We start from the raw sequence: 24,655 nt of genomic DNA, 5'->3' as shown, positions 1-24,655 counted from the left end.
CGTGAATTAACTCATTGAATTCTCAAGACTGTGTGTGTGTGTGTGTGTGTGTGTGTGTGTGTGTGTGTGTGTGTGTGTATACCCAGGCCCTCGGGCTCCAGAGTTCCCGCCACCCTGCCATCAGGGTCACCCTTCCTTCCATCACATCACGGGCACTGTGCCCCTGACACCCGGTGACATGTTGGCAATCTCACCGGACTTAGAAGGTGACCAGCCCCCACCACTCCCACCAGAAAAACCACCAGTTTGGTTAAGTAACAGGCATTTTATTAGGTGGCGTCAGGGCAAATCCCGCGGCCGCCTCACAGTGCAGAACTAGCAGAACCAGGACTGCCTCCGGCCTGCCCGCCGCCCATCCTGGCCCCCGTGAGAAACAAGCCTGTTGGCAACAGGCCCAGCCCTGACCACGGGCCACGGCGTGACCGCGCACTGGGGGAACGGCCACTCCAGCCCCACGGGGGCCCCACGCCAGCCGTGCCTGGAGGGCCCCCTAAAAACTCTCCCCGGAGTCACCTCTTACCTGACCACCCAGAACCCACCCAGGATGCATCTGAGTGTCCCCTGATCAGCTGCATTGAGGAACAGGCCTCCGAGGGGCCAGTCCACACACAGAGGCACGAACATGCCAAGGGGGAACGATTCTACAGGTGAGCCTCAGCCAGGCCAGATGGGGACCCAAGGTGAGGTCTTGGGGCGCTGGGGAAGGTAGGGGCAACACCTACCTGGGCCAGTGGGCACTGAGCTCTTGCAGGAAGCCCCAGGCCAAAGGAGGCTCTCGAGGCAGAACCCAAGAGCTAAGGAAGCGGTAGGAAGGGCCCCCAAGGTCTGCCAACCTCACAGGCCCGACAGGAAGGACCAGCACCTTGGCAGGTGGACTGCAGAAGCCCCCTAGCCCCACCGCCTGGAGACCGCCAGGAATCTGAGGGCCTCCGGGGAGCTCAGGCACTTGGGAGCAAGGCACATGGGTCTAAGGCGTTTGGTTGGGCACAGGTACCTGCTGGCACAGGTGGGTACCTGCTGGCACAGGTGCGTCTGGGCAAAGAGCTAGTGAGCAGCACGAACCAAGCAGGGCAAGGCTAGCTGGTGCCCCCACGACCTGTGACCACAGTGTGGCAGCCTGCAGGCCACTCTGGTCACCCCTAACTCCGGAGACCCAGAGAAGCCAGGGGCCTCGGTGGGTGCGGCGTGCCAGGGCGCCCAGAGCTGCCTCCTCCTCCTGCAGATCCACAAGCTTCTCCACTGCCATGCCCCAGGCCCCTGAGACCCTGGACACAGCAGAGAGGAGCAAGAAGGGGACTGATGGAGAACCAGTTAGGCGCCAAGGTCACACTCACCAGGCGGAATTTCTAGGACACTCTTTGGGGGCAGGGGTGGCAGCCCTACACCTCCCCACAGCATGATCTCAACCCAGAGCCCACACCTGACTCTAAGGGGTGGTAGAGGCCAGGACGCAGGCCGATGCGGGCCAGGGGGCAGGACTCGGGCCTAGAAAGAGGTCGCCCCGTGGGGGCAGGGTGGAAGCACGGGGCGTGGTCAGTGCACTGAGGTCAGTCGTCTGGACGGACGGACGGACGGACGGACAGCGGAGCCGCCGAGCGGGGCTCACTGCATGTACGGGTAGCGCCAGTCCCCCAGAGGCCCGTGCGTCTCCTTGATGACCTGGGGCGACGTCCACCGCAGGACATAGTGGGGGCCGCCTGGCTTGTCGTTGGTCCCTGTGGAAAGACAGCTCTGTTTGTCCCCCAAAAGGTACAGCAGCTCTGGGGAGAAGGGAGAAGGGGCGGGGAGGAGCAGACGGAATGAACGGGCAGCAGACAGCTAAGCCAACCCTGACATGGTGGCCAGGGCTCCACGAGCGCCTCTGGGCAGCCGGCGGTCGGGGGGCGGGGGGCAGGCGCCAGCGAGCGGACAGGACGCCCAGGCTCCCTGTGTCCCTGCGCCCCACCTGCACGGCGTGTCCGAGAGGCAGGAAAGCACAGTGGAGGGCTCTGGACAGGGAGCGGGGAGGCCCAGGTTCTGGCCCCGGCTCTGCCACTGGGCACCGCGACCTCTGGCAAGTCCCTGCCCCTCACCAAGCCTCAGTTTCCCCATTTGTAGACAGGAGGGGGTTGGACTGCAATGGCCTGGAAGACGGTAAGTCGTGTTTGGTTGCTAAGTCATGTCCGACTCTTTCTGACCCCATGGACTAGGAGCCAGGCTCCTCTGTCTATGGGATTTCCCAGGCAAGAACACTGGAACGAGTTGCTGTTTCCGCCTCCAGGGGATCTTCCTGGCCCAGGGATCAAACCCACGTCTCCTGCACTGGCAGGTGGATTCTTTACCACTGAGCCACCTGGGAAACCAAGATGTGGATGCTGGGACCCAAATCCTGACTCCACCACTTCTTAGCCATGTGCCCTTGGGCCACTCACCTCACCTCCCTGGGCCTCAGTTTTCCCCTCTGTGAAATGGGAAGAGCACAGGCAGCACAACAGGGGGCTGTTGGGAGGACTCTGAGTTCACACAGGGCCTGGCCCTCCATGCTCAGCCACCGGTGCTCCTCCTGTGCCTCTTAACATCCTCGAGATGAAGCAGCAAGGGTCTCCCCCAGGACCTCACCCCCTGCTAGAAAGGAGGACCCGCTCACCCGAGGCTCGGGCGCCCCCAAAGGGCTGCTGGCCCACCACCGAGCCGGTGGACTTGTCGTTGATGTAGAAGTTGCCCGCAGCGTTCCTCAGCAGCTCTGTGGCCTCCCGCAGAACGTCCCTACAAGGCAGGGCGGCGCTAAGAGGGTAGTTGCCAGCGCTGGGCCCCTGCCCTCGGCAGCTCAGGAACCCCCCAAGCCCCAGCCTGCCCCCTCAGGTTCCAACCCCGCCTTCCCCTCTTAGAGGCAGACGCAGGGAGGCGACCAGTGCCACGGAGAAAAGACGGGGCGAAGCCTCAGGCCCAGCGTCACGGCGCCCAGGGGGGTCCTGCCTCCACCAGACGAGGGCAGCACCTGGGCCCAAGCCCTGCCTTCTGCCCTGAGCCCCGCCAGACCGGGCGGCGGGCCACAGGCGCTGACTGCCCGGCCGCAGCCCTAGAGGCCTGGCTTCAGCAGCCAACAGGGCGGCCCCAGCACCAACGCTTTACCAAGGAGCCTGCGGCCTCTGTCTACCTGCCGGCCTGGGCGGAGTGAGGGGCATGGAGAGCAGCAAGGGCACGTTACTGCTGGGATCCGCGTCCGGGGTGGGCTGTCTCCGGGACGGGAGAACGTCAGGACTGGCGCCGAGGGGCCGCGGCCACTCACTTATCCTGGGCGAACACTGCCCCCGTGAGGCCGTAGCTGGTGGTGCTGTCGACCAGCCGCAGCGTCTCCTTGTATTCCTCGTCCGGGTAGACGTACACGGCCAGCACGGGACCGAAGATCTCCTGGAGAGAAGCCCCAGGGTCAGGCCCCGCCTGGACCTGTGCCCGAGGCCTCCGCCGCCTCCCCCCACCCACCCCGCCCCTGATCCCCTTCTCAGCCCAGCAGCCTGGGCCAGGCCTTGCCTCCTGCAGGGTTCTCTCCAGGACGGCTCCTACCCTGCCCACCCCACCCAGCCTGGCAGAAGATCCAGAGACCCTAACCCTCTGTCCTCCCTGCCAGCCAGACCCACCCCCAGAGCCAAGAGTCCAGGCCCTTGGGAGGGGGACACTTCTGGCAACAGGCGGCCAGGGGACTGCCCCGTGACGTCACCCGGGGGCTGGGGACACTGTCATCCTGAGCAACTGCCTAACTTCTCAGAAGCTCAGTTTCTCATCTGTAAAACGGGAACGATACACCAAACTTCATCCCCATCAATTTCTTGGCCCACACTGGCGACTCTCCAGATGCTAGAGGCTGAGGGAGCTGTAGGGGCCTCCGGGGCAGCAGGCAGTCGGTGCTGTGACCTCAGCCCGGCCAGCAGCGTCAGGGATCTGGGGTCAGGAGGCCTGAGCCCAGGGCCTGGCTCTGCTCTCCCCGGGGGTGAGGCAGGCCCCTGGCAGGGCCGCGCTGCGCTCAGCTGTGAGACGGGACGACGCCCGGAGACGCTGCCCTCCCAGCCCCTCCTGCCCCGTCACCTCCTTCATGATGGGGTCCTGGGGGTCCTTGGTCTCGACGATGCACGGCTCCACAAAGTAGCCCACAGAGTCGTCACACTGGCCCCCCGCCAGGATGGTGAGGCTGGGCGAGGAGCGGGCGTGCTCCAGCCACTTCCGGATGCGGCCGAAGGACTGCGGGATCGGGGCGGGGGGTGTCAAGGGCCGGCTGGAGGCCGCTCCCAGCAGGAGCCCCCAACACATCGGCCCCAGATTCTGAAGGGGGTGAAGGTGGGGTGCGGGGGTGGCTGCGAGCAAACAGGGCCTGGCTAAGCAGGGCAGAAACAGGACTTGACGTGCAGACTCGTGTGTATGTGTGTGTTAGAACACGTACAGAAAGAAAAAGAAAGAGTCTGACTCTCTACGACCCCATGGACTGCAGTCCACCCAGCTCCTCCATCCATGGGATTTTCCAGGCAAGAGTATGGGAGTGGGTTGCCATTTCCTTCTCCAGGGGCTCTTCCCGACCCAGGGATTGAACTCTGGTCTCCCACATTGTAGGCAGATGCTTTACCGTCTGAGCCACCAGGGAAGTCCAAGAACATGTATACTTACATATAAACATCATGCAAACATACATATATATCAATGTGTCTTTAGGTTTAGGTATGTAGGCACACATACGCCTGCATTATATGTTTCTGCAATGCAGACCCACACATGTGCCTATTGCCAGATTTGTCTATGTATGGAGACGTGTGTGTGTGTAGCTGTGTGTGTGTTTACACGGGTGGACCTACGTGCATGACCCCACACAGAGGTCTACATGAATGTGTTCACGGCTGTGTGTGTACCTGTGTTCAAGGGTGTGCGTGCAGGTGTGCGGGCGAACACGGGCACTTTAAGGGGGTCTGGAGGCAGGGTGTGCAGGAGGCGAGCTCCTCTCTGGGTAGGGATGCTTCTATTCCTTCCAGGGCTGGCGGGGGCGGCAGGGGCTGTGTGCAAGGCTCTCAGGCTACCCTGCTCGAAGCAGATCTGGGTCACTCTTCCCACCCCCCACCCAGCACAGGCCTGGCACCCCCCTGTACCTTGGCATCAATCACGGCAGAGAAGAAGGTCCCAAAATCCTCTGCAGGCTGGAGGCAAGGGAGACACGGATGGAGAGGAGGTGGCCGCCGGCGTGAGACAAGAGGAGTGCCCCGCCTCGCACACCGCGCCGGCCAATCCCATCAGCCCCCCACTGGGCCGCGGCAGGAGGCTGAGCCACTCACGTTGCCCACTTTGATCCCACCGAGCTCCTCCAGCAGCCGCCCTTTGATCTGCGGCCACAGCGAGCGGGGCGCATAGAGGCGGGAGCATGCCGAGCACTTCTGGCCGCCGTACTCGAAGGCCGAGCGCAGGGTCCCACTCACCACGCTGTCCACGTCGGCCGAGCGGTGCACGAAGTGGAAGTTCTTGCCCCCGCACTCTAGGGGGCGGGAAGGGAGGGGGCGTGCGTGGGGCAGTGGGCCCTGGGGCCGGCCCCGGGGCCCAACACGCTGCCTGCTCCTGCGCACAGGGGCCGGCGAGCAGCCCCCGGGACGGGCGGAGGAGGCCGTGAGAAGCCATACGCCCTGGACACTGACCAGCCAGGCCTGTCCTCCCACCCTACAGACGGGAAGACAGAGGCCCAGGCACGGGTGAAGGGCACCAGGGGGCGTCAGGACCAGCTTTCCCATTTCACAGACGAGAAAGCTGAGCCTGGGGATGGGAATGCTGCCCAACACAGATAAGGCAGAGGAAGGGCCAGAACCCAGGGCTCCCGGCAGTGGGCACAGCTTCCTTTGAGCCTTCCCTGACCCCCAGCCGGGTCCACGGCCAGGGCTGGCTCCTCTCCCCTCCCCGTGGCGGGGACACCCCTCCCTGGTCCCCTTGGTGTGAGACAGCCCAGGGAATCACGCCACCATCCGGGCCTTACTACTTTCTTCATTCAGTTAAACATCAGCCAACAGCAGCTGGTGTTGCAAAGCACGCACTACCCACCAGACTCAGTTCAAAGCACTCTGCGCCCCTTTCACTGAAGCCTCGCGGCAACCTCCCGTCATCATCCCATTTTAAAGATAAGAAAACTGAGGCACGGAGAGACTAAGTCGCGTACTCAAGGTTGGGAAGTGGTGGAGTAAACAGCTGTCTTTCTCCCTCAGGGAGATGGTGGGATGGAGACTGAACTGAAAACCACGCACAGCTGACCCAAGGGACTCACTGTTTCCTGGCTTACGAAGGTTGGACGGGGGTGTGCTGAGAGGAGAGATGCTACAGCTGGTCCTGAGCAGAGTCACCTGCCCTGACACCCCTAACAAAGCCCCACCAGCTTAAGAGGCAAACGATTACATACAGGATGGATAAGCAGCAAGGTCCCTAGCACAGGGAAGTATACTCAATATCCTGTAACAAGTTATGATGGAAAAGAACACGACAAAGAATATACAGATGCATAACTGAATCATTCTGCTGTATAGCTGAAATTAACCCAATACTGTAAATCAGCCCAATTTGTAAATACCGCAGCCTAAAACTGTAAATCAACCATACTTCACTAAAAATTCTTTTAAAAGCTCCCACCAGCTCAGGAGTGGGTCCCACTTCACTTCCAGGAGCAAGAAAGCTAGACCGGCAGCCCCAGCTCTGCCCTTACTGCACTGTGACCCACTGGGGCCCCTGTCAAAACAGGGTTCTGTGCCCCAAAGAGCTTCAGAGACACTACACACCAACCCTGGCTCTTGCACATTAGCGAGTTAAAGGCTCTGAGAAGTCCTGCAGGTAAGGAATCCGTTTTGCTTTAAACACAGTGCACGTCAAATGTCCTTGGCCACAAAACTGTGGGAAAATTATTACTTCAACAAGACCCATCCCTGCCGAGCTCTCAGCCCCTTCTCCTGCCCCACCCCACTCCCTTTCCCAGCTACACTGGCCGCGTTTCTTCACACACAAGCTCATTCCCACCTCGTGGTCTCTCCACTAACCGTTTCCTTGGCCTAGATCTGGGTGATGCAACCTGATGCAACATGGGAGTCATGAGCCCCGTGCGGCCATTTAAATTCAAACTGATTAAAACTGAATGTAACTTTCACTTCCTCAGTCACACAAGTCCCGTTTCCAGAGCGCTGCGGCCACACGCGGTGAGCGGCTACCCTACAGGACCGCACGGTGAAGCCCATGTCCATTGTTGCAGGAAGGTCCACTGGACGGCGGTCCAGCGTCCGCACCCGTGACGGTCTGCTCTCCGGACCTCGGCGAGGCTCGTTTGTCTTCACTGTTCAGGTTTCCGCTCAAATGCTCCCTCCTTGAAGAGGCTCCCCACCATGGAGTCACAGTCGCCTGCCACACCCGGCCTCCGGGCGGCCCTGCCTGTCACCTCTTTGCTCTCCTTTAATGAGCCACTGCCCTTCTCACCCCACGACGACGTCATTTATCCAGCTGTTTACTGCCGCCTCCCACGGCTGGAACAGAAGCTGGTGACGGCTGGGTCTCTGTCTCTCATCACCCTTGCATCCCCACCTCCAAAAAGCACCTCTGCACAAACAGCAATTTCCTTGCTGCATGAGGAATGGATGAGAAATGCACACTCTGAGCCAGAAGTTCTCTGAACAACCCCCGGGCCTGCCAGGGCAGGGGCTCCAGGCTGGAGTGCTCCGCCCCTGCAGAGCCCCCCAGCTCCTCCTCTCCCACGACGGCCGCGGCTGGGGAGGGGGCCCTTACCTCCGGCCAGGCGGGGGAAGGTTCGGAACCGGTCCAGGTTCTGGGCCACCTGCTTCCACAGGTGTTTGAAGGTGCTGAAATCAGAGGACAGAGTGGGGATCAGGGCACCGGGCTCAGGCACCTGAGCAGGTGAGGGGCCTGCTCCCCGCCCGCCCGACCAGAGGGCGGGGTACAGGGTCAGCAGCCCGCTGGAGGCTGGCAGGGGTGGCGGCGGCAGTGGCGGAGGTAACAGCTGGCCATGGGCTGCGTGCAGGGCCTGCGAGGAGGCAGCAAGGGGAAGCTTGGCAGCAAGGCCGTGCAGAGAGGGGCCACGCCCCCAGGCCAGGGGGCTCCTGTCCCGACCCGGGCGCACACAGCCGTGTGATCTTATGCCCAACTCTTCACCTCTCTGGGCCTCAAGCTCATGCCACATCTGGATCAGGCAAGAACAATCTCACTTGGCGGGGCCGTTCGGGGACAGCTCTGATGTGAGTCAAGTGCTGAGGACGGTGCCGGGCATACCGCGGGTGCCTGATGGGGCACACACACCACCGGGGTCTGCGAGGAGCACCTCGAGCTCACACCCGGGCCCGGGGACCGGGGAGCGTCCTGGGAGAGGCGGCTCAGGCCCCCGCCTCCTCCCGGGGCTCCGAGTGTGACCAACCTCAGCACCACAAAACAATAAAAATGCTAATCACCAGGGAGCTGGCGACACAGTAGCTGATACTAATTTATGACTTTCCCACCTTGGAGCCCGCTGCTCACCAGAGCATGGCAAATGGGGGCCAGGCCCGCTCCGCCCGCTAATAGGCAGGGACCCGTGGGGCCCGTGGCTGGCGGAGAGGGCCTTTTGGAAAACCGCCCTCCTCAGCAATTCTAACGCGGCCGTCGCCACCTGGCAAACCTTGGACCGGGCGGGTGGGACCCTGAGGTCAGCAGAGAGGGCGAGAAGCCACCGCGGCGAACCCAGGACACCTGGGAGGCCCAGAGCAGAGGCCCCGACCTCTCCGCCCGCACGACCCGCGGGGACCTCAAACTCAAGGTGACCAGCTTCTGGTCCATCCCCTTCCTGAGGCTCCCGGGTGCCCAGCCGTCTGGGGAGCCCACCTTGGTGAACAGTGCCCCCTCCAGCCTCGAGCCTGGATGTTCCCACTGACCCCCCGACCCCACAGACAGGCGATCGAGTCTCCCTGCCACCTCCTCAGCCCATCTCTTCCGGCTCCCACCTCTCTACCCGGGTTCAGGCGTCCGCTCTCCCTCTCCAGATCCTCCTAACCTGTCTCCAGCTCCCAGCCGTGAGAGACGTGTGCTCAGGGCAGCCAGAGCCATCATCTAGGTCAGAGGCTGCACATGCAGGCCCCAGAGGGGCTGAGGTTGTCCAGGCATGCGGAGACGCAGGGCCTGTCGGGATGGCGGGGAACCAGAGACCACCCACCCGTCTCCAGCCAGTGGTGCCACAAGGAAATGCAGGCCCCGGGGGACCGGGTTCGTAAGTGAAGCCCCATTTGGATTTTCACATGAAAGTGTCCCGGTGGTACACGGCTGTCCATCGCTATTAGGAGTCAAAGAACACAGGGCCACTGGCCAGGTCCAACTGGAGAGCGACCACTATACTTGCTTAAGTCTGATTGATTAAGCCACTCCCTCTAAAGAATCTGCTTGCAATGTGGGAGACCTGGGTTCCATCCCTGGGTCAGGAAGATCCCCTGGAGAGGGAAATGGCAACCCACCCCAGCATTCTTGCCTGGAGAGTTCCATGGACAAGGAGCCTGGTGGGCCACAGTCCAAGGGGCTGCAAAGAGGCAGACACGACTGAGCGACTGACACTGCCGCTCTCACTGTCCTGCAGGTAACCTTCCATGGCTGCTACCATCTTCAGGATCAAGTCCAAACACCTTCACGGGTCCCACAGTCAGAAGTCTAATCCCTCAAGAGGCATTTCCCTGACGGTCCGTGGTCGAAACTCCACACTCCCAACGCAGGGGGCCCGGGCTCGATCCCTGGCCGGGAGACTAGATCCCACCTGCCTCAACTAAGACCCATTGCAGTCACAACAAACAAAAACAAGCCCCAGAGGCAGGACCTGACCCTCCCATGTTCACTGCCCAGCTTTGGCATCAGCAGAGCCCAGCAAGCACAGGGGTCAGTGAACATCAGCTGAGTGCACGAAAACACGGCTGTGACCAAGCCACGTGCCCCCACTCTCTGACCCTCAGCCCCAAGCTGCCCACTCCAGCCTCATGGGACTGCATCCACCTCCCAGAGCACAAGAGCATCAGCCTTGCGCCTCTGCACATGCGTTCTCCCGCCTAGACTGCTCTCCTCCACCTCTGCCTGGCCCACTCCTCTGCTTAGACGCCACCTTCTCCAAGAAGCCTTCCTGATTTCTCCTCCAATTCATTCCAAGCTCCCCTTTGTCCTTTCTAGGGACAGAGGTGGCATCAAAATCCGTATTGCCAAATGCCTGTAGGCTGCTTCTGGCCTGTTGGCCTGTAACCCTCTTTCCTGTCCACTAACTAGTCTGACCCTCACAAGGACTCTGCAGGGTAGGAATCAGCACATATGGAGGCTCAGAGAAGTGAGGGGCTCACCCACGGGCCGCTGAGCGAGGAAGCGGGAGGCTCAGAGAGGTGAGGGGCTCACCCAAGGGCCGCTGAGCGAGGAAGCGGGACACAGTCAGCGCCTGCCCCTGAGTTCCCAGCCCCGGTTCTCAGAGGTTGGGCGGCGTGGGGAGCCGTCCTCGGGACTTACGGCACACTGCCTGTGAAGTTGATGCCGCACAGGTGCTCTGAGCTGGTGACAGTGTCCCCGAAGGTGGGCCCATCGGCTGGCACAAACTGGATGATGTTGGGGGGCAGCCCGGCCTCCCTGAGGATGCGGTAGACGGCATAGCTGGCCAGCATGGCAGTGTCGCTGGGCTTCCACAGGACCACGTTGCCCTGCCCGGGAGGCACAGTGATAACTCACAAGGCCGAGGGCGGCCAGCAGCCCCGACCCCCACCCTACCCCAAGGTACAGCCACCCCTCAGCTGCAGCCACCAGGTAGGTCCCAGTGCAGGCCAGGATGTCCCCAACCCAGCCCCAATCCCCCAGGTGCCGGGCACTGGGCCCTCAAAGTCCTTGCGAATGAGCTGATGCCCTGCCCTGTCTGCTCCCACACTCTGGCCGAGGCTCCCTTCCTCTAGACGTTTGTGCCAACTGGTTCTGCCAGCACCCTTCGGGCAGGTCTGTTCTGGGTGTTTCCAAGTTGCCGGGCGCCCACGGGGTAAGGTTGGGACAGCACGCACAGGCCTCTGTCTGCACGTGTTCTGGAGGAGGGCACGTGGACGCTAGGTGTGTGCACGTCTGTCTGAGCACAGACGCACGAAGACAGGCCCGTGCACGAGCACCTCCCAGATCACCCGGCCACCCCAACCACTCAGCCCTCCTCCTGCTGCTCCCTGGGTGACCCAGGCCCCTCAAGGTGGTGAGAGAGCTCCCCCACCAACTCACGGGGCTCACAGCCCATCCTGAGCACGGCAGTGGAGCCCTCTGGCTTCAAGACCACTGAGACAAACCAAGCCCAAACCTGCACCAGTTTCATCGTCTATTAGCCATGCAACCCTGACGAGTAAGTCACCAGGCACAGAGCGAGCATTCAGAGGTAATTATCGTTAGCAGCCCCTGCGTAACACTAACCCTGCACTGGGCCAGACCTGCCTGCTGTTAAGACGAGTCATAACACAGTCTCGCTTGCTCTTCCCAACCCTGTAACGTAAGCTTTTCTGTTATTTCTATCTTGCAGATGACGAAACGGCCTCAGAGGAGAGCAGGGGCTGGCCTGGGGCCACCCAGGGAGAGTGGGGCAATGGGGACCCAGATCAGCCTCTGACCCTAGAAGCCTCTCCACACGGCCAGCTGCCTCCACATTTTGTGCCTCTCCCCACAAGAGTGGGGCCCCAGGGCTTCGATGTGGCCTCCTGACTGTTGAGGGGGAAGCGATGACTTGGTCCTGCCACCTCCCAGTCCGCTGTCCACATCTCACCATCAAGGCCGGAGCCCCTGCCAGGTTGCCACCGATCGCAGTGAAGTTGAAGGGGGAGATGGCCGCCACAAAGCCCTGGGGAAGAAGAGGCGGTGAGGCCAGGCCCAGGGCTTCCGGCGGCTCCCCGCCCACGCCACCGGAGGTACCGCCCGGGGGTGGTACCTCCAGCCCCCGGTACAGCATGCTGTTGGTGCTGGGCGGCACGCTGAGGGGCTGCTCGCCTTCCAGCTCCACGGCGAACTTGGCATTGAAGCGGAAGAAGTCGATGAGTTCAGCCGCAGCATCGATCTCCGCCTGGATCACCGTCTTCCCCTGCCAGGCGGGAGGGCCTCAGGGTCAGCAGTGGAGGACCTGCCTCCCGAGAGCCCCCTCCCGACCCTGGACCCTGTGCCCGCAGTCACATGATGCGCACGAGTGTTTGGGAGAAAGAACCAGGGGACCTGAGGACTGCAAACAGCCGTGGGGAAAGGCCTCTGGGCGGCCGGAGTCGGGCTCTCCGGGATCTGGCAGCCCCTCGCTGCACATGCGGTCGCTGGTGGCTGCTTGTCCTGCCCGGGACGCCCCGCCGGGGAAGGGAAACTGCTCCTGTCCGCCTCTCTGCGCCTGCCCACTTCCCGCGCGGCCACCGTACTTCCTACGAGCTGCCGAGTCTTAGGTCAAATAAAGAGGCCTCTTCCTTTGGTCCTGGAGTGTGTGTGCCTCCTCCTGCCCAGGCATGGCTCACCTGGGACCCTCTGGAGACCCAACGTCCACCCCGGGGGCTCGGCTCTATCGGGAGACACTGGGCTGGTGGTGGGGGTGTCGTAGCAGCTCTGTGCAGCAGAGGGCGCTCTCGCTACAGGCTGGCGACCGGGCAGGGCTGTGGGCGCAGCCTGAGCCGTGGGCGGAGCCAAGATCCTTACTGTGAAATGAACCCTCTCCCTCGGCTCCTTCCCCGCACTCTGTGCTGAGTGCTACCTGCCAGCCCAATAAGCACTCACTCCAAAAGGGCTTATCAGGAGCTTCCGTGACTCCACACAGACACAGAGCAAGATCCAAAAAGAAAGACAGAAAACACTAACATATGATTGCTAAGCCCAAAAAGCTTGTAAAGGCGCAGCAAACACATACGAGGTCACCCCAGTGCGGCCTGAGCTGTAACCAAGGAAGGAGCAGCGTGTCGGGAGGGGCACAAAGGTGGGACCAGTCCTTGTGGACTGGGGAGCTCCTAGAAGTCTCACAGAGGAGGTAAAGAGTTCACAAAGTAGGGGATTATTCCTTGGTGGCTCAGTGGTAAAGAATCCGCCTGCCAATGCAGGAGACACGGGTTCGCGCCCTGGTCCCGGAAGATCCCACATGCCTCGGAGCAACTAAGCCCATGAGCCACGATGACTGAGCCTGTGCTCTGGAGCCCGGGCGCCCCAACTACTGAGCCCATGGCCCCGAGCCTGTGCAGAACAAGAGAAGCCACTGCAATGGAAGCCTGCGTCCCACAACTACAGAGTAGCCCCTGATTGCTGCAACTGGAGAAAAAGCCCCCGCAGCAATAAAGACCCAGCACAGCCAACTTAAAAAAAAAGTTCACAGGGCAGAGAAGACAGGGAGCATTCTAGCCAAGGCACCTGGGCCAGAGACTGGGGTCGGGATGTCTGTGGTGTCCAGGAGCCTGGCTAGGTCCAGACTGGTGATGTCGTGGGCGGGATGGTCTGGCAGGAAAGGGCACAGCAGCTAGCCAGCTGGACACAGGTGGGGATGGAAGGGCCGTGGGGGCCGGGCTCAGGACTTGGGACATGACTCGCAGCCAGACAGCGAGAGCTCGGTGGTTCATATGCCTGGAGTGACCTGTGGGGGGTGTCACAGACACCGCTATGAGGCCTGCAGGGGCCTGACAGAGCCTGGAGGGCCATGTGGGGCCACTGTCAGTCCAGGCAAAGCACGAGGGCCTGGCCCAGGGCAGGGACAGATGGACGCGAGGGGCTGTTTACAGAGGAGGGCATGCAAGCGTAGTCCAGGTCACCTGGCCTATAATATATATGGGTCTGTCAAGGCTATGGTTTTACCAGTGGTCATGTATGGATGTGAGAGCTGGACCATAAAGAAAGCTGAGCGCCGAAGAATTGATGCCTTTGAACTGTGGTGTTGGAGAAGACTCTTGAGAGTCCCTTGGACTGCAAGGAGATTCCAACCAGTCCATCCTAAAGGAGATCAGTCCTGGGTGTTCATTGGAAGGACTGATGCTGAAGCTGAAACTCCAATACTCTGAACACCTGATGTGAAGAACTGACTCACTGGAAAAGACCCTGATGCTGGGAAAGATTGAAGGCAGGAGAAGGGGACGACAGAGGATGAGATGGTTGGATGGCATCACTGACTCAATGGACATGAGTTCTGAGCAAGCTCCAGGAGTTGGTGATGGACAGGGAGGCCTGGCGTGCTGCAGTCCATGGGGTCGCAAAGAGTTGGACACAACTGAGCAACTGAACTAAACTGAACTGTCCTCTCTCCTAGGCCTGGTGGGCCCTGGTGACCCATGCAGCGATGTCTGCCGAACTGGACGAGGTGCGACCCCCACACCCCCACAGCCCCGCGGGTGCCTCACCTGCCCCACCATGGTCTTGGCCAGGACCTCGGCCCTGCGCGGCCCGCTCAGCAGGTCGGCTGCCTTCAGGAAGACTTGCGCCCGGTCCGCCACAGGCTTCAGGTCCCACTCCTTCCTGGCAGCCAAGGCGGCCCCAATGGCTCTGTGGAGCAGGGCCTGATGAAGAGGGAGAGGTTGGGGGCTACCTCCCACAGCAGCAAGGGAGCAAGAGGAGCGATCCGGAGAGATCACTATCCAGCCAGGGAGGACCCCCGCCTCCCTCCCCCCGACAGTGGCAGACGCTGGGTCCCACAGCCAGCCGGGCCACCCCAGGCTCGGAGCCTGCCCCCCTCCAGTCAGGAGGAGCCCGAGGCGCCTACCAGTGGGTCCCCATGCCACGGACTCGCTCCATTTCCCCTCGTGGCCTCCCCCAGCTCCTGGAGCCCGGTACTTCCAAACCCGCTGTTCGGGGCCTGCAGCCCATGAGGTCAGGACCTGACCTTGTCCTTGTCGGGCCAGAACTGCAGCCAGAGACAGACCCCTGCTGGCACCCCAGCTGCCAGCTGCCCTCGTTGGCACGTGACGCCAGTGCCTAGACCCCGTGCCCTCTCGCTGGCCTTCCCTGATGCCAGGTCTCTGCCCCTTTCTCTCCGCGATGCCTCCCGTTTCCCGGGCTCAGCCTTCCACAATCCCCTCCCCCAATCAGGGCATGCCCCAGCCCTGGCCCAGGCAGCTCTCATTAAGCCCACGTGAGCCCTGGCACACCTGGCCTGGCCAAAGACACCTGCCCAGGGACACCCTCAGTGCCAGCACGCCCACCCCGACCATGGCCCAAGAGGGAAGCCGTAACTGACCTCCACCCCCATGGCAGCAGAGGCCGACTCACCAGGCAGGCCGCCAGGGACTCACCTGGTCTGCATAGCAAAACTTGGCCACCTTGTGTCCATGGTTGAAGGGCTGCAAGAATAGAGCAGGGTGAGACTGCTGTTCACGAAGGAGGAGCCCTCCCTGGGCGGGTGGGGACGGAGCCGGGCTCAGAGCTTGCTGCCAGGCCAGAGTCCTCCACACACTCGCTCTCCCCGCTCCAATCCCCAGGAGGTCTTCTCCAGTTGCGTGGGGGCAAATGAGGAGCTCATCGATTTGGGCAGATCACCCCCTACACACACACCCCTCGGATGCCCACTGAGCCTTGTGTGGAATCCTCAGGGCTTTGTTCCAAGTGTTCCCGTGGCATCCTACACAAGACCTTCCCTGGCCTCCCTGGACACCCAGCTGCTGCAGACTCCTCATCATAGCCCCCTACTCACCTTCCCATCCCAGCTCCCTGGCTGCCCATGGGCACCTGGCCCTCCAAACATCTCTGTCTGAACTCACTTCTGCCAAGCCCACACTCTTAACCCCTCCGCCAGCCTAAAATCAGGAAGCATTCTAATGAGCCATAGGCTTTTTCTCACCCTCCTTCACCCTCTCCAATGGTTCGTTCCCCAGGCCCTTGGAAGAGGCTCTGAACCACAGCCAACAAGAATCGCACCGAATGCTCCGGCCCCACCAGCTTCCTCCCTGCTCTGCAGCGCCCCCAGCCTCCTCCCTGCTCTGCAGCGCCCCCAGCCTCCTCCCTGCTCTGCAGCGCCCCCAGCCTCCTCCCTGCTCTGCAGCGCCCCCGCCTCCTCCTGACTCTGCAGCGCCCCCAGCCTCCTCCTGACTCTGCAGCGCCCCCAGCCTCCTCCTGACTCTGCAGCGCCCCCAGCCTCCTCCCTGCTCTGCAGCGCCCCCAGCCTCCTCCCTGCTCTGCAGCGCCCCCAGCCTCCTCCCTGCTCTGCAGCGCCCCCAGCCTCCTCCCTGCTCTGCAGCGCCCAGAGCCTCCTCCTGACTCTGCACCTGTGACCCCTCGGCTGGCAGTGAGTGCCCAGCCCATCTCATCCCCGCGGTTCAACTCAGATGCCACCTCAGAGGCCCGTGGACCACCCCACCGTAAGTGGCCTTCACATCCCCAGCCCTCACCTGCTCTTTTCACAGCTCCTCTCACATCTGGAATCTCTCGTTTGTCTCTCTGCTGACACGTACCCAACCTCACTCTGCCCAAGGTCGGCTCCGTGAGGGCAGAGCCATCTACTGTGTTCATCTGTGTCCCGGCACCCAGCCCCCCTGGGTGTGGGGCCGAGGGCGCTTGGATGGATGAATGGGTTTTATTATCATGATTTATAAGTACCTCCTGACTCTTTGTGACCCCATGGACTGTAGCCCACCAGGCTCCTCTGTCCATGCAGTTCTCCACACAAGAATCCTGGAGTGGACAGCCGTTCTCTTCCCCAGGGGATCTTCCTGACCTAGGGATCGAATCTGGGTCTCTTGCCCTGCAGGCAGATTCTTTACCTAATCTGAGCCATCAGGGAAGCCCCATAAGTACCCCCCCTAGAAAGAGCTAAACTCACCCTTTTAGAAATTGTCTTCCAACTTTAAACAGGTTTCTCGCTAATAATGCCAAGGAATAAATCGCTTCATTTACATGCCGTGGCACTTACTTTGCAAATGGTCGCACCGCACAAAGCTGGAAACCCCATGTACATCCCTAACATCAGAACGCAGACACACGTGCACGCATACAAACACATTCCACTTTTGTGCGTAGCCAAGCTGCCTGTTTGCTTTAAGCCTTTCTGGGCTAAAACTGTCCCTGCCGTGACAAGGGATAAAAAAGAATGGAATGGAGCCTCTGCCTGCAGTTGAAGTCGACCTAGGGGTTCACCCTTAGGTGAATGCAAACCTCCATTCAGCCGTGAATCCTGGGCAAGATCCCAGCTGCCACCAGGGAATGTCACTCTCGCCCTTGAACAGACGGACAGCTGGGGGCACAAGTGTGGATGCTATTTCTTAACCATCAAGCCCAGGGAGTCATCAGGGAGAGCAGGCTGTCTATCGCGGCCCCATTTCTAGCAAAATCCCCGCTGAGAGGAAGGCTGAAGGAAGGTGCCAGAGGGATATGCAGACGCGCTCCGGCTCTGGCCGGGGCTCCGAGAGGCCTGCACGGCCCAGAGAGGAGAGAGGGCTGAGCGGAAAGGGCTGGGGGCGGTGGGGACCGGGGCACTGGCGGCCGGACCCGCACAGGGGCTCACAGCGGGGCTGCTTGTGTGGCCACACCTTCCTTCTCCCAGCAGAAGCTGGATGTTTGGATTTATACATGAAATGGCCCCGTCTTTAGGTTTCGGAAATGAAGCTCCCAGTGGCCGACTTGCAGCCGGAGCTCCAGATGGACAGCCCAGCCCAGCAGTGGACGTGGGGCCTGCAGGGTGACCTGTGGGCATCCTCGGGCAATGGGCTTTGATATCGTGTCCAGACGCCAGTGGGCGAGAAGCAGCCCCACGGGACATCTGTGTGAGATGAGGATGCTCGTGGGGATGCTGCTCGTCACATCACTGCGTCCTTCTGACTCTCCGGGCCCAGCCCCAGGAACGGCTGCGTTCCTCCAACTACACAGGTGGGATGTATCTCAGGAACATTCTGGCTAGGGTCAGTGATGCGGTCTCCTCTCCCCTGTGAACCAGGAGGCCTAAAAGTAAGTTTGTGGCCATCTCCAGCAGGGCCCAAGGCCTCAGAATTTTGTGGCCAGCAGGTCAGAGCAAGAAGACTATCTTGCTGCCGTATGTTAATTAGCACTCTGCTTCTAAAGCCCCTTTAGAAACAGTCAGGGTGTGAATGAATTCACACGAATCAAAACCAAGGGGTTCCGATGGCAGCCCACTGGAGCAGACTCGGTGCCCCACTGCAGGGGCACGGGCTCGCTCCCTGGTCGGGGAGTAAGATCTCCCACTGTAGGGGCACGGGCTCGCTCCCTGGTCGGGAGTAAGATCTCCCACTGCAGGGGCACGGGCTCGGTCCCTGGTCGGGAGTAAGATCTCCCACTGCAGGGGCACGGGCTCGGTCCCTGGTCGGGAGTAAGATCTCCCACTGCAGGGGCACGGGCTCGGTCCCTGGTCGGGGAGTAAGACCCCGCATGCTGTACAGGCACGGCCAAAAGCTCTAATAAAAAGTGAGTCAAATCAAGAGAATATGCTTCTGGGGAACCTGGATCCCTCATCCCTGTTCCATGTCTAACTGTGCCACCCCAGGGGGGTCACTGATGCCTCTGAGCCTTTCCCGACCTGTAAAATGGGCGGCTAACCTCCTGCTCTTCCAGCCTCCACGGGGAGTGGCAGGGACTGCAGGAGAAGTTTGCGCACAGGGGAGAGGACCTCACAGCTGTGTCTGTGGATGGAGCCTGGACTCCACCAGGAGGGCTTCTAGGAGGACGCGACACTTGCCACGCCGAGGGAGCTCACCTCTGCTGAGCTCATGGTCAGCTAGACCACTGGTTCCGAAAACAGAGCAGGGCTTTGGTGACTGCCTTTCTTTGGAAGAATATCTTCTTTTTTATTCAAGTTTACTGTTTCAGGTGTATAGCAAAGTGATTCAGTTAAACACACATATATATATAACTGAATATATATATACATTTTCAGATGATTTTCCATTACAGTTTATTACAAGATGCTGAATACTGTTCCGTGTGATACAGTGAATCCTTGTTGCTTACCTGTTGTATATAGAGTAGCGTGTGCCTGTTGTGCAAAGAGCAGCGTGTCTGTTGTGTACAGACAAGCGTGTGCCTGTTGTGTATAGAGTGTGTTGTGTAGAGAGCAGCGTGTCTGTTGTGTGTAGAGCAGTGTGTCTGTCATGTAGAGGTGGCGTGTGGCTGTTGTCTATACGTGTTGTGTGTAGAGCAGTGTGTGTCTGTTGTGTGTAGAGCAGTGTGTGTGCTGTGTATAGAGCAGCACGTGTCTGTGAGGGGCAGGATCTGCTTTGATTCTGATTGTGTCCTTGCTTCCTGCTCTCTAGGTGGTTAGGGGGTCAGCTTTGTAAAGCGAAGGTGAAGCTGGGGGCACTTGCTTTTTCTAACCTCCCCGTGGCAGGTGTGATGCCGGCACCTTTTATGAGCGTCCCCCAAGGTTGCCTTTGGAAGTTTTCCACTGGTCCTTGGAATTCAAAAGCCCGCGGTGGCCTCGAAGCCCCTTTGGAGGCAGAGCCCCCGAGGACCGTGTTTACGTGCCCTGGGATTCCGGGGAGCGGCCGACCCCGCAGGCCCGCTGGACTTACCGACGCCTGGTACCGCACGTCCGAGGTCCAGACCTCCTCGTCCCCCACCACGCATGGGATGGCCTCCGTCCGGCCCTTCAGCTCCTTCAGGGCCTGGGGAGAGGACAAGAGGCCATGCGAGCCCTTCCTTCCCTCCTGCTGCCCACCAAAACCCCGAGGCAAGGTCTGTAAAGTGGCCCCGGAGAGAAGGGAGGGGGGTCCGGGGGCAGAGACACATCCTCCCGATCGTCCCCGCCCCGTTATCTCCTGGCCTGCAACAAGCCAAGGCCGGTGTTGCCAGCTTGTCCCATTAGAGAGGAGATTTTAAAAACTGGGTCTGAAATTTACGTGAAATCTCACAATTTTAAAACCCTGGCAGTTAATGGGAGAAACTCTTTTGGCTGCGCCGTGTGGCTGGTGGGATCCTACCTAACCAGGGACGGAACCCACACCTTCAGCAGTGAAAGCACATCCTAACCACAGTCCAGGGGATTCCCCGGAGGATGTTTTCAAGCACAAACTATCTGCAGACTCATGACCCCTGACCTGGGACCCCCAAAGAGGCCCAGGTGGCCACCCTGCCGCTCCCAGGTACCCCCGTCCCCAGCGCACCGCTCTGCCGATTCCCGGGTGCTCCCAGGGCTGGGGGCAGGGGCACGAGGGCGTGGGTGGCTGCGGGCGCAGACAGGTCTCGTGGGAGCTGCTGAAGGCTGTCTCCACCAGGCCCTCCAGGCACTACTGGGAGCCCCTCACTGTCCCCATTACCTTCCGCAGCGCATCTCGCTCAGGACTGCCCTGCGTGAACGCCAGCACGGGCTCATTGGCCACCTGGAGGGAGGAGACGTACTTCCGACACAGCCTGTAGGGGAACAGAGGCATGCAGGTCAGCAGCACCAGCCCCGGCACCCCATCACCTTCAGGGGGACCTGGGCTGCCCAGAACCTTGAAATGCAAACCCATTATAGAACTGGGGGATGAGAACCGGCCTTGGAGTCCAAAACCAAAGTTCAAGCCCAGGTCCTGCTACTGTGAGTCCTCAGACACCTGACCTGCCTCCTCCGAGCCTATGTCTCCATCTCCTAAATGAGAACAGCCACAGAGACTCATATGGTTGCTTGAAGTTGGAATTCACAGGTGCAGAACCATGCCTCGGTGTTTTTCACATAGAGCAGGCTTAGTCTCCACTTCCCCACAAGGTGGACTTTCTCCCCAACAGACCCAAGTTACTCCTTTCTCTAAGTAGCAAAGTCAGCACATCCCATGCTCAGTCTCATCCGGATGGGAACCAGCTGAGAGCTCCTTGGCACAAAGACATGAGCTCCAGGTAGGCAAGAACGCCCAAGGGGAGGGCCATGAACTCGGAGGGGTGCCCTGAGCTCGGCTCGCAGCCACAGGGGGGGCTGCTGCGGGCGTTCAGGGTCTGATTCCTGGGGGCTGAATGCCAAGGACCCCTTGTTCTGGGGACCCTATTCACTCTTGACCCCATGACCTCACTGACCAGTGACCACCAGTGGTACCGTACCTAACGTGTTTGGGGGCCCCAGGGTGGGTCGGCCACCCCCTTCATGGACTGGGACGGGGGCTAGGGGAGGGCTGAAGAGGGAGCCGGGTTAGCAGACGGAAGCTGCCGCATGTGCGTGCTCAGTCATCCAGTCGTGTCCGACTCTCTGTGACCCCGTGGACCGCAGCACACCAGCCTTCTCTAGCCATGGAGTTTTCCAGACAAGAATACTGGAGTGGGGTGCCATTTCCTCCTCCAGGGGATCTTCCCCACCCAGGGGTCGACCTAGCATCTCCTGCAGAGGCAGGTGGATTCTCTACCACTGAGCCACCAGGTAAGTCCAAGCTATTACCTATAGAATGGATAAACAAGGTCTTAATATGCAGCACGGGAAACTATATTTAGTAATCTCTGGTAAATCATAATGGAAGAGAATATTTAAAAATGTGTATATATAATCTTATATTGGTGAAAATGGTATATAAAAATACCATTTTATATAACATACTTAGATGAAAAAAAATATATAAAATACATATACAAAACATTATACAAAATAACACACACTTAAATGAAAAAACTTGTTAATAAATGCAGCCTTAAAATTTTCCAAAAAGAGTCCGTCATTCCAGCGCTGGAGGAACCTCAGCAGTAGGCCTTCCCCTCCAGGCCTCAGTTTCCCCAGCTGTAAACGAGGACAAGAGTGATGACAAAGGCCCTCGAGGACACACAGGGAGCATCAGCTTTGATAAAACCATGGTGGCACCGGAAGGGCCTCACCGGCAGCCTGTGACAGAAATACGGTGATTTAGGTCCTAAATGGAAAAGGACTTGTTCAAGGCCAAGATCAAGAGAAACCTAGATCCAAGTCCAGAAAAACCCAGCTCTGTCTCCCTCTGGTCAACACCCCATGGGCAGAGCCTGGGAGGAACACGCCTGCAGGTGGACCAGTCGGTTCCCGGTCACGCACACCGCAGGGACCGCAGGCCTCTGGGGGTGGGGTGTGAGGGGGAGCCCGTTTCAGGACTGGGGTGACGGCAGCTGATTTGGGGAGGGATAAGGACGCGGGGGCTGGCTCTGGTCAGCAAGTGCGGCAATTCCATGGTGGGGTAAGAGGTAGCAGCTCCTCCCTGGGCAAGCAGGCGCTGCCTGGTATAGGGGGTGGGGGGCACAGAGACCTCTGCTGGGCAGTCTGAAGCAGCCTGGCCCGCCCACCTCATCACAGCTCCTGGGGAGGGCGTCTGAGGCTGAGGGCTTACGCACGAGAGAACCAAACAGTCTGGCCGTGAATGTCAGGCACTTTTTTTCCTTTCTCACTGCGAAGGGCTCTGGGCTCAGACACCCAGCCTGGAGGCCTAAAGGAAGGACATCACACGCAGGTTGTGCTGACCCCACCAGGCTGCGAGGCAGCTTGCTCATCTGGAGGGACAGCAGTGACCGAGACAGCGACCCTCTGACTGCACGCAGCCGGCCTCCAGTGTGGGACCCGGGCAAGAAGGGAACACTTGGGCTTCCCTGGTGGTCCAGTGGCTAAGACTCTAAGCTCCCATGGCAGAGGGCGCGGCTTCAGTCCGGGGTTGGGGAACCAAGACTCCACGTGCCGCCTCGGGGTGCAGCCAAAGTAATAATAAAAATTAAAAAAAAAGAAGAAACACAACTGAAAAAGTGAAAGCGTCAGTCGCTCAGTCGTGTCTGACTCTTTGTGACCCCGTGGACTGTAGCCCGCCAGGCTCCTCTGTCCATGGGATTCTCCAGGCAGGAACACTGGAGGGGGTCGCCATGCCCTTCTCCAGGGGATCTTCTAGATCCGGGGATTAAACCCAGGTCTCCTGTGTTGTGGGCAGATTCTTTACAGTCTGAGCCACCAGGGAAGCCCGAGACTGAAAGGACTAAGGAGGGAGGAGGGCCGGGCTACTTCAGCTGGGGTGGTCAGGGAGGGCCTCACGGAGGAGGTGACCTCTGCCGGCGACCTGGAGGAGGTCTGAGAAGAGCTGGGAAGAGTGTTCCAGGCAGGGGGAAGAGCAAAGGCCCAGAGCAGGAAGGACAAGTCAGGAAGAGCAGGAGGGGGCCTGTGCAGTGGAGGTTGGGGGGGGGGGGAGGGGGGGCAAGTCTCCTAGGACCCCCCCCACCCCACCCATGAGCCCTGGGGCTTTCTCCTCCCTCTCCTCCCCGTGAGCCCCAGCTGCACCCACCACACCCAAGGAAGCCTGCATTCCTCAGGCCCCACCCTGCCCCAACACAGGAAGAAACGCAACCCGGGGCCAGCTGGGCCTGTGGTGAGCTGTGCAGCCTGGTGCCCACGTCCTCGGTGTCACAGGGGGACCTCCATCTCCTGGGGTCGCCCTACAGATCTGAAGAGAGACCGGCGCAGAGCTTCAGGTCTGCTCAACGAAGGAAAATCCACTGCTGTGGTGGGGAAGACTGCAGAGGCCGGAAAATTCCAGCAGCCACAGGCCTCAACATCCTGGCAGGAAAGAGGAGGGCAGTGTCTTCCCCCTTCCCCACCCTCCACCATCTGGAAGGTTCCAGATGCCTCTCTCTGGGCCTTAGTAGCAGCACGTGTGTGTTAGTCGCTCAGCTGTGTCTGACTCTTTGTGACCCCGTGGACTGTAGCCCGCCAGGCTCCTCTGTCCATGGGATTTTCCAGGCAAGAATACTGGAGTGGGTAGCCGTTCCCTTCTCCAGGGGATCGTCCTGACCCAGGGATTGAACCCAGGTCTTCTGAATTGCAGGCAGATTCTTTACTGCCACCGGGCACTCAGTAGTAGCAGTGAAAGTGAAAGTCACTCAGCCAGCTCTTTGAGACCCCACAGAATATACAGTCCATGGGATTCTCCAGGCCAGAATACTGGAGTGGGCAGCCTTTCCCTTCTCCAGGGAATCTTCCCGACCCAGGAATGGAACTGGGGTCTCCTGCACTGCAGGCGGATTCTTTACCAGCTGAGCCACCGGGCATTCAGCAGTAGCCATGAACCACTGCAAAGCAGTGACTCAGCCACCACCTTGTCCCCCTCAAGCCAGGAGAGCGCCGCCGCACGCTGGACCGGGCGCCAGGAGGTGGGCCGCCCGAGCCCTCTCTGGAGCCCAGGGCCTGGCGGGTGCGAAAAGCACAGGCTCCACCGGAAGCAGACGTCCTGGACGAACCCCCACATCTGCTGGAGACCTCACTACGTCCCCACACTACACTGTAAAAACGCCACAGGCCTCTGTTTCCTCATCCGAAGAATGGGGGACCCATGTTCCCTGCAGGGTCACTGTGAGGATGACAAGCCTTGCTCACTCGTCTTGCTCTTAGGTTTTCCTAAGAGACTGCAAAGGTCTTCCAGAATGCTTACTCCACCAGGCCAGGCTTTCTAAGGCAAACTGGTTCCCAGACACTCCCAAGGAGTCCAGGGGCTCAGCACACACTGCTGGAATAAATGTAGCCCTGGGTCCCACCGGGGGCTACCAGCGTGGGTCCCTCCCCGCTCTCCCACCCCAGGCCACATCAGAAGCGGGGCAAGTCTTCCCCAGGGCAGAGGGCCACTGTGACCTCAGGATCACATGCCCACGTGGCTGGCTGTCTGTTTGCAAAGTGTCCAGGCCCTGGCCCCACTGTCCACTGGACTGTCCATCCGTCTGAATGTAACGGAGGGACCAGACACTAGTTCAAAGATCAGCCTCAGAGCCTGAGTCAACTAAGAGCCAAAAATAATCTAGGAATGCCTGACAAGCCTTTTTTTTTTCC

The 24,655-nt window shown here is 60.1% G+C and overlaps 1 protein-coding gene across 2 annotated transcripts in view; it reads right to left on the bottom strand.

The window, feature by feature from the left end:
• Window positions 1-250: 250 nt before the first annotated feature.
• Window positions 251-24,655, bottom strand: part of ALDH4A1 (aldehyde dehydrogenase 4 family member A1) — a 34,269-nt gene continuing 9,864 nt past the window's right edge. Inside the window, exons 2-16 of one of the 2 annotated variants that reach the window (XM_025278847.3) lie at window positions 20,193-20,286; window positions 19,449-19,541; window positions 15,228-15,275; window positions 14,340-14,495; window positions 11,924-12,073; window positions 11,762-11,836; window positions 10,489-10,676; window positions 9,482-9,529; window positions 7,759-7,832; window positions 5,292-5,488; window positions 5,109-5,156; window positions 4,063-4,215; window positions 3,269-3,390; window positions 2,627-2,745; window positions 251-1,715 (exon numbers count right to left, since the gene is read on the bottom strand). In XM_025278847.3, coding sequence (XP_025134632.2) covers window positions 1,603-1,715; window positions 2,627-2,745; window positions 3,269-3,390; window positions 4,063-4,215; window positions 5,109-5,156; window positions 5,292-5,488; window positions 7,759-7,832; window positions 9,482-9,529; window positions 10,489-10,676; window positions 11,762-11,836; window positions 11,924-12,073; window positions 14,340-14,495; window positions 15,228-15,275; window positions 19,449-19,541; window positions 20,193-20,286 — 1,678 coding nt within the window. In that variant the 3' untranslated portion in view covers window positions 251-1,602. The remainder of the gene's footprint in view (window positions 1,716-2,626; window positions 2,746-3,268; window positions 3,391-4,062; window positions 4,216-5,108; window positions 5,157-5,291; window positions 5,489-7,758; window positions 7,833-9,481; window positions 9,530-10,488; window positions 10,677-11,761; window positions 11,837-11,923; window positions 12,074-14,339; window positions 14,496-15,227; window positions 15,276-19,448; window positions 19,542-20,192; window positions 20,287-24,655) is intronic. The other variant, XM_006068117.4, reaches the window with a different exon arrangement.

The sequence above is a fragment of the Bubalus bubalis genome, chromosome 2 (assembly GCF_019923935.1).
Source record: "Bubalus bubalis isolate 160015118507 breed Murrah chromosome 2, NDDB_SH_1, whole genome shotgun sequence".
Lineage (NCBI taxonomy): Eukaryota > Metazoa > Chordata > Mammalia > Artiodactyla > Bovidae > Bubalus > Bubalus bubalis.
The sequence above is the reverse complement of the archived record's forward strand: the minus strand, read 5'-3'. Positions and strand labels throughout refer to the sequence as shown.